The sequence below is a fragment of the Pezoporus occidentalis genome, unplaced genomic scaffold (assembly GCF_034315485.1).
Source record: "Pezoporus occidentalis ecotype Australia unplaced genomic scaffold, CSIRO_AGI_Poc_V1 ctg118, whole genome shotgun sequence".
In the NCBI taxonomy this organism is placed as follows: domain Eukaryota; kingdom Metazoa; phylum Chordata; class Aves; order Psittaciformes; family Psittacidae; genus Pezoporus; species Pezoporus occidentalis.
In genome coordinates, this window is record NW_026912972.1 from 4249260 (window position 1) to 4258670 (window position 9411).

Consider the following 9411-nt stretch of genomic DNA (forward strand, 5'->3'; position numbering starts at 1 on the left):
AACCCTCCAGGGAAGGAGAACTGAACTCAGGTAGACACAAGGTAACATGGTGGCTTAAAGTCCAAAAGCCTCCTACGCTGAGGGCATGATGTATAGAGATCCACCTTCCAGGTGGTAATGGAAGAAATACACACTTTCAGTGACTTGCTCTGATCTCAAAAGCACTTTGTTCTCAACTGTTACACTGCAGATACCTCGAACGTCAGGATATAGGTAGGGCAATTCCAATGGGAGACAGAGAAAGAAATGTTCACAAAAAGGGTGGTGAAGTCATGGGAAAGGGCCCATAATGGGGGATCTCCATTGCTGAGGACTGTTCAGACTTGCCTGGACATGGCCCTGAGGAACCTGCTGTAGCTGAGCTTCCAGGGGTTTCTTATGTTTGAATCAGTTTGTGGTTACATCCACACACAGCTGGAGGGGCATTTAGAAAGAAGCTGAGCAGAGACAGCAGTGGTGGAAACAACTGGTCCGAAAGGCATGTACTATGAAGGTAAAATGCATGGAGATGCCCCAGAGCCCATCGCTCTCAAGGAAGAGCCATGCTCTGACAAGTACAATTCCCCTTGACTTTCTTCTTTAACATAACATCAAATTAAAATGACACATGCCCTGACTGTATTGCTGTTCTATAGCTACAGCTTTCAGAAACTGTCATGCACCCATTAACATGTAATGACTGTATTTCTGAAATTTACCAAGCGAAGCAAGAATCTCCAGGGTCCTCATTGTGGGCTGGATATAAAACCAGAGTTTCTGCAGTGACAGAAGTCCCTGTCTCTGAAGGTGTTCCAGCTGCGTAATTAATATCATGTATTCCTTGATTAGAGTCCGCATAGCAGCAGCCAGAGCATGATTTACCTGTCCGTACTCAAAGGAAGACTTCTCCTCTATAAACCTGCAAAAAGCAATATGGAAACCCTTTTAGTCAAAACACCTTCTACCATTTTCAGAAGTTTTCTCTTCAGGACAGTGTACAAGCACACAAGTAGACTGTGTGTTGGAAAGTGCACCGGTCTTCAGCTGGAGTTTCAGGTTCCACGTTTGCTTTGCGTCCCCCCCCCTTCCTTACTTCCCATCACCACATTTCCTAGTACAGAAAGCTGTAGGAAGACGTTTCCTTTCACCCTGTAGAACTAGAACTGTTTGGAAAAGTACTGTGTAGAAAGTGTGAGCCAGGGTTTTCAAGGAGACTTTCTTTGCGTAAGCAGCAGATTAGAGGACAGGAAAAGATCTCAAAAGGAAGCTATGTGCACCCAGACACGTGGGGAAAGCACTGCTGCTAGCTTCTAACACCACATGCCACTGCAGGGATTCATCGGACCAGATTTAGATGGGTCTATACATGTTGGTGGAGAGAGACAGATACTTCTGAACAGTCATCTGGAAGGAGACGTGTAAAAGAGATTGGATGAATCACATTCTAAAAATGCTTCTCTCTCTTTGCTGATCTTTTAGGGACTTTGAATCAAATGTAGATATCTACAAAACAAATATCTGCTGCTGGTGAGGTGCACCTTATCCTAAGACCTTTTAACAATTAAGGTAGCTACAAGAAGCTAGGTAGCAGTAGATTCTCTTACTCAGAACCACACATACAAAGGTGGCCTCTGTCCTGGATGTCCAGAGGAAAGCAAAAAAAGCAGGAAACATGGTAAATTCATAGCAGAATGGGAAGGGATGAGCCAGAATAAGCAGACATATCCTATTTGCACTCTGCCTGTATTTATCAAGATCAAGTTTAGACAAAGCAAAGCTGAGGTGAAAGAAAGACTGAACTGGCAGCAGAGAGGAGAAACCCAGCAAAAAGAAATGTAGCTAAAACCAATTCAAAGCAACTTGAATTCTTACTTTATATCCCTGTAGGTTTAAATGAAGCTTGGAAGTTAACATCTGCACAAAGAGAGATTCTCTATTCTATAACCTGACGCTCAAAGGAGAGTATCTGCCTTTGACAAAAGTCAGCTAGGTACCTGGTGACAGCAGAGTAACTTGCTGCTACAGGAAGAATCCTGGTCACCAGCTCTTTGATGGACAAGTCCAAGTTTGGATCGACTGAAAATGCTCGGTTCTGCCTGCCTACGAGAGGCTGTGCCGTGATGTATCTTCCATCCACACCAATCAGAACGTACAGCAAGTCCTCCACAATCATGGATTCTTGGGAAGCTAATGGCAAAGTACCTGTTTTCAAATACAAGACAAAAAAAAGGAACAAAATCAGAACATGTCATAATACTGCCTCATTGACCATTCACATCATTTTGGTGTAGTACCTGAAGCTTGAAAGGAAAACATACTACCATTCAAACAGAACAAAGGAAGATCATGAAAAGCTAAATCTACATAGAAATGACTGAGTGAGGCTCAACTCCAAAATCATCCACTTTTCTTTCCAGGAAAACAGAATCTTTTACTCATTTATACCCAAAACACATCAAGTAGACAGGGCTATACATCCGACATCTGTGGCCAAGAGAACATCACCCAAAGCCTGTGTTGCTGATGCTTCCACCCAGAAGGGCTCAGCTATAGTGGACTCAAGGAACTCTGATCTTGTCAACAACTCCCCCTACCTTACCTCCACTGAAATACTCAAATATCAAGAAAACAGTTCAAATACAGACACAAAGAAATGTACAAAAGCTGCAAATTGAATGGTTAAGTCAACCCTGCAGGAAGCATAAAGGACTCAGCCCAAAATACAATTAAGTGAGTAAGAAATGATACACAGCTCAGCCTTAAAGCTAGAATACAACAGGGGGAGATTAGTCCCCTGCTACTCTGTGAGGAGACAGCAAACTGGAGAGGTTGTTATAGTCTTAGTGGAGAGGATATTGACCTGGATGGATTGATGAATGCTCCCCTTGTCAGATATTAGTACACATCTTTCAGCTGAGAATGCAGGTGTGATACTCCTACAGTATGAGGTCATGAAGGCTCATAAATTCAAGAGAGAAAAAGGACTGTGAAACTCCAAATAGACTAGATCCCATGGATCAACAGTGGGGCTGGAATTCAGAACAGGAGAAACACTGTGAACAAATTAAGTTTGGGATTTGTTTGAAACCTGCTCTTCATCTGCAGAGTGCAAGAAGCAGTTCTGCTTTCATCCCAAGCGTGACAAAGTCTGAATGGCACTTCTGAACAAGCACAAAACACTAAAAGTTAATGCCATTTTTGCTGTGTATCACATACCTATAGGTACTGTTGTGTCAGTGCTTAAACTGGTGCCAATTAAGAAGTCACCAATAAGTGCAGGTCTCTCATACACCCAGGATGGAAACACTGGAATGGGCTGACCAGAATTCTTCTTGTTCTGCTTATCTCGAAGGATTTTTCGTGTAAGCTCAAGAGGCTGTTGGAAAAAGAGAGAGAAAGAAAGAAGGGGAAAAAGATCTTCAGAAATCAAAAAGATCTTGAATTTCAAGCAGAAATTGACTGTAAACTGGTAACTTGAGAACAGAATGTAGAATAGCTGATGCTTCACTAGCACACTGTAGGATGTGGTCTCCCAGTACCACCTAGTGTATTGGAGTCTGTGGTTTTTCTAAACAGTTGGCCTGGCCTTTTTATTGTTGGAGGGTTCACCAAATAATGCCTTTCAGCACCCTTCCCCACCAGCCTGGGTGCTAGGGCACACACATAGGAGAACAGAGTGGGAACATGCACAACCACCAGGCATCTTACTAGTTTACAAAGTGCACCACACAAATGGCAGCAAGCTCCTTCCAGAAGCAGTAACACCAGATTCAAGGACCACTTGCAGACAGGCTAATGAACACCTCCAAACTCCATTTCTGCACAGTGGCTACTGAGTAGCTAGGTGCCAAATGCAATACAGATAATCCACCCACAGATAGTCAGAGAATGATGGAGTTTTTTTACTCTGAATAGGAGTCAGTGCAGGAAGTGAGCTCCTAAAGACTGAAAGACATTCCATCCCTGGCTCTGGGTCTCTGACACTAAAGTAAATGGAATGTAAGACTCATTATCAGCTGGAGAGGCTTCTGAGATGCACAGCCTACATGAATATTTAGAGCCTCAGGTGTACAAACACAGACAACATGCTTATGAATGGCTATTTCTTAAACTCCACAAACGTCTATGTGACATGGGATATGCACAGCGTCATTTTACTTCCCTCACACAGGTCTCAGAAGAGAGAGAAAGAGGAACTTGGCAGGAAGCAAACATATGTGTGAGCTTTGCATCTTAGAGAATGGCATTCTTATATGCGAGAGGTAGCTGATGCACACTGTGGCTGGCCCTGGCCATCTTTCATATTCTCAGAGTTGCCCAGTCTTGAAATCCTTCAAACAAGCATCAATCACAAGCATTCAAACAAGCTGTGGGACCACTCCTCCAAGCAGCTCTGGTTTTGAGCATATTTGCTGCAGCATCACTGCTGGCATAACACCAGGACAATGTCCCCAGGTCAGAGAGGCAACCCAAAGCAACACTACCTTCCTACTTATACCATGTATGTGAGGTCTGCTAGAAGGATCTGAATTTCCTCTGCTCCCCTAACAGAAACAGGACTTTCATAGGAGAAAAGGATGAAGCATCAAGTAAGATGCCAGCTGCTCAAAAGATGACTAAACTTCACATAAAACAGCAGATCTCAGAGTAGGATTGAGCCTTTCAAATGGGTAAACAACGTGAACTCCTTTACAAATGTTAAACCTATACAGTGAGAAAATACCCCTCTATTGAAGTAGTATATAGTAGTTTACTTGTTTGTCACAAACTGGACACACAGACACTGGCTAGAAGATTTAAATATGATGTGCATTTTCTGTATCAACTTGAGCTCCAGATCATTAAAGAAGACCTGGAATGGAAGATCTCTCTCTAGCACTGGCTCTATACAACATGGTTGTATGAACAAGCTTTTGCTTTGGAGAAGGGCAGCCACCATTACATCCTTCCAAATAGCAGGGATGAGTTGGAATAAAAGCTCCAATAAACCATGGGCCTCACCACCTCCATGAACTATACACACTTATGAGAGGGCAACTAAGAAAGTATCCAAGTCCAAAAGCTTCTGAGGCATGGAGGTAAGTATGGGAGATCATACAACCTATCAGAGACACATAAGGTATCAACAGCACAGGTGAACAGAAGACAATACTATAGCATAGAGATATTTCAGTGAGATGGACTATATGAAAGTTACGCCTTGGAAATTCAGAGACATGAAGTAATTCCTATCTCTAATTGCCAAAATGAAATCAGAACACAGACTAAGAGAATAGTTTGGGTTGGAAAGGACCTTAAAGCTCATCTAGTCCTAATCCCCTGCCACAGGCAGGGACACCTTCCACTAGAGCAGGTTGCTCCAAGCCCCATGCAACCTGGCCTTGAACACTGCCAGGGATGGGGCAGCCACAGCTTCTCTGGGCATCCTGTGCCAGTGCCTCACCTCACAGTGCTCCTGATCAAGCACTGCCACAGGCAAAAAATGAAACATCAATACAGCTTAAAGTGGTTGTCTGAAATGGGAAAATGAAATTACATTAACTGCCAGCAGTTACAACTCTCGTGGCCTCAACTTAACTGACATATAGAATAAAGCCACTTTTATTAAGAACAGCTCAAGGATTTAATATAAGCTGGATAATAAATTTTGAGAGATAATTTAGGTTATATGCACAGATAGCAATATTTATAATTCCACCAGATGACAAAAGTGAAGAGCACAGCTATAAGTAAGAGCAGAAGGGAAAGATTTTGTGCTCAAGGCTTGGGAAGAGAGAGTACCTGCTGTACACTGGAGTTGGCTGTGACACTGCCCAGCTGCTTGCGTAGCTCCTCAAGCTCCTGCAGAGATATCTTGGAAGTAGATGAGGGGATGGAAAAATTTGTGCTGCCACTGGTTGCTGCATTTGCTGCAAGTTCTGCCCTTTCTTTAGCATTTTGTTGCAAATACTGGAGTGTCTGCACATACATGAAGAAAGAAAAGATCTGGTGAATGCTGGTCAGCACACTAAAGCAAAAAACATATGACCATAAGATGGCTGTGCTAAATCAGACTACAGCTCTTTCTGTCCCAGTTTTCCATGTCTCAGTGGCTTATATCAAGAATAGTGCAACTGTCAGTAGTGCTTTAACAATTCAGTAGACCTAGAACTGGTTATCTATTGATTTCTATGCTGACCATTATCATCAGAAAGCATGTGGTACTTAAAACCATTGCACTGTTAATACTGTTGGATACTTATAATACATCCAGCTCTAAAGGAGAAACAAACCTCTTTGTCTTCTGTGAGTTTTGACAGTAGATAAACTAAAGAATCGAGATGTCTTGTATTTTTAGATTTCAGCTCATCGTACTTCTTCAAAAAATCCTCAGGAGTTCGAGAGAACTCTGCTATTTTTACCTGTAAAACACCACATAAGTAATAAATGTTTAATGTACATGATTAGCTCAGCATTCAAGACAGAAACATTGTGTAAGGAGGAAGACAATGAGGTGCAGCCTGGGGTTGCCACCAAAGTACTCCAGGGAATGGATTTTCGACTGAATGCTGCAGCACTGGTTTCCTGCTAATAGTTATGCTGGAGGAGAGTGGGAGTCCTGGGACTTCAGGTGATAGAGAAGGGACTGCAGAAGAGAAACAATGAAGGTAAGCACAAGAACTGCAGCAGGGCTCGCTTTGCACATGCTCAGTCTGAAGCAATATAATTTTGTATCAGCAGGTTTAAGGAATTTGGAATTGATGAAGCCACTGGATCCACTTTGGAGGCCCCCCCTAGCAAGAGAGATATCAACCAGACTGAGCCCAGTGCAGAGCCATAGAGATAGTGGGGTGTACTGCCTGTTGCCCGAAAGGGTTACAGACCCTGCTCTAAGGGGCATAGCAAAAGCATCACAGGCACTGCCACAAGCTGTGACACAGAAAATCACAGCTGACCTAGGGAAAGAGTCCTTTCTGGAGAGAGTGGTGATGCTGGGACATGGCCAGAGATGGAGGAGTCTCCTAGAGATCTTCAAAATGCAGCTAAGCAGTCTGCTGTAGCTGTAATGCTGGCCCTGCTGGGAATAATGGGTTAGACTGCAGGTCTCCGTCTGTGTCTCCTACTTCAATCTTTTGACAAGTCTATGAACTGTCAGTGTAAATGATGCACGAGACTGGAATTAGAGAAAACAGGCAGTTCAGGCTACAAAGAGCTGAATTTCCAGACAAAATTAGCAACTCGGAGCTTGACTGATGGATTGCTTTTAAAAACAACAGTGAAAAGCAATATTACAGCCACAGAAGTATACCTGGTCATGAGAATATCAGGTTTCAATCCCTAATACTTGGAGATATTCAGAAGTCAGGTATTGTCCATATCAGCACACGTCATACAGTTACTCTTTCTCATTCATTTGATTCCTCCAAAGGACAACCCCTCTAAAATTTGAAACAGCCATCATAGGCACAAAATAAGCTATTTCTTTAAACTTCCGGCCCCATCTCAGTTCTAACACTCCCTATGTTCTCCCACCCATCCCTCCAATACGCAAGGATTTTACCTTTTTCCTGATCTAATCTTTCTACTTTATACCCCAAATTGAGACTCCAGATCAGATTCCTTTTTTTATACCCTTGCCAACATGATTTCACCATTATTCTACAAATAACTTGGCATGGCCATTACCCACCCCCAACATGTGTCCAGCTCCACAAACACAGAGGTCAAGTTACCTCAGAGGAAAGCAGAGTAAGGAAAAGGTAGCTCATACCACAGGCCAAGAGAAATCATAGAATCACCATAAAATCACAGACTGGTTTGGGTTGGAAGGGACCTTAATGCTCACAGGCAGGGACACCTTCCACTAGAGCAGGTTACTCCAAGCCCCTGTGTCCATCCTGGCCTTGAAGACTGCCAGGGATGGGGCAGCCACAGCTCCTCTGGGCACCCTGTGCCAGCATCTCAGCACCCTCACAGGGAAGACCTTCTGCCTAAGAGCTCATCCCAATCGCCTCTGTTCTGGCAGGTTAAAGCCATTCCCCTTGTCCTGTCCCTACAGGCCCTTGTCCAAAGCCCTTCTCCAGGTTTCCTGCAGCCCCTTTAGGCACTGGGGCTGCTCTAAGGTCTCCCCTTAAGGAGCCTTCTCTTCTCCAGGCTGAACCAGCCCAGCTCTCTCAGCTGGACTGAAATCACACTGAGGAATCTTAATCTTGAAGTTCTCTTTAGGGAGGAACGTGCTTTCAGAGCTGATGGAACCTCTATCAAGGACTGCAAAGAAAACATGCTGTCTCAGGGGTCCCACTGCCCCACTGGTAAGGTCTGAAATGCATGTTGGCTGTGCACCAACACTTACCTTCACACTGTGTGCAGAGACAGCCGTGGTAACATATGGTGTTCGATTCTTCTGCAGAAGGTCAATGTAGACTTCAGCTCCTTCCCCTCCATGAACATGCAGCAGGCTGAGCAACTCATTGACATCATGGTGAATGCGGAACTCGCTCATACTCCCACTTGAGGCTACGAGCAACATGGGACACAAAGGTGCCAAATTATTTTGCTGCTGCAAATGAAAATATACCCTGAATGTTTCCTGGCTACATTATGAGCCTGCTACAAGGTCTGACTGGCACAAAGAAATACATTTTGTTTGCAATTTGTGCAGACAAAAGAGAGGTGCCTGTTATCATGCCTGATTTAACTATACTGGTACAAACCCCAGTGATAACAGAGGTGAGCCAGCAGAGGATTTTTCAATCTGGTGGAGAAGTCACTGAATCATCATAAAGAAGTGCTGGTTTCTGTACTGACAGACCGCAGACACAGCTGGAACTGCTGGGTCCAGCAGCCTGCCCATGCTGCTACTTCTGAAGTCATTCAAATGCAGTTTTTCCATGTTTAGGGGTCTCCATATTTATATTCTTGCACATTTTGTCAAGAGACAAGCACCAAATTCTGCATATTTATTGAAATACTGGCTGCAGAACTAAGAGTCTGTCTGAGGCACCGTGCAAGTACAGAGTCTAATGTAACACCTGTACAGATGCAGAATACCAAGCACATGGAAAAACATTTGCCAGAATCATTGAATCTTTTAGGCTGGAAAAGATCTCTGCAAGGCCCAGTGCAAGTCTCCAAACAAAACTGCATCAAATTACATGCTGTGAAGGGCTTTCTCCAGTCCAAGCTTAAATGTCTCTAAAGATCCAGATTCCCACACCACTTGGGGCCCTTATCCTCACATGGAAACACCTTTTCCTAATATCCAACTGGTGTTTCCTCTGCTGCAGCTTGGCCAGGGCCTCTGGGGCTCTTGCCTGTGCCCCTCTGGCCCTAGCATCTCCAGGATCCCTTTGGGCAGCAGGAGATGCCATTGGATCCCCCTTCGCCTCCCTGTCTCTGGCTGCTCCTGCAGCCTTTCCTCCTATGCCTCCACCCTGCCTGGCCAGGGCCTCC

At 44.1% G+C, this 9411-nt stretch overlaps 1 protein-coding gene across 1 annotated transcript in view; it reads right to left on the bottom strand.

Moving 5' to 3' along the window:
• The window catches only part of TUBGCP2 (tubulin gamma complex component 2), a 33526-nt gene that overhangs the window by 22688 nt on the left and 1427 nt on the right, over positions 1 to 9411 (bottom strand). Inside the window, exons 2-7 of the mRNA XM_062603071.1 lie at positions 8312 to 8475; positions 6252 to 6380; positions 5761 to 5937; positions 3196 to 3355; positions 1974 to 2181; positions 699 to 898 (exon numbers count right to left, since the gene is read on the bottom strand). Of these exons, the coding sequence (XP_062459055.1) occupies positions 699 to 898; positions 1974 to 2181; positions 3196 to 3355; positions 5761 to 5937; positions 6252 to 6380; positions 8312 to 8461 (1024 nt within the window). The 5' untranslated portion in view covers positions 8462 to 8475. The remainder of the gene's footprint in view (positions 1 to 698; positions 899 to 1973; positions 2182 to 3195; positions 3356 to 5760; positions 5938 to 6251; positions 6381 to 8311; positions 8476 to 9411) is intronic.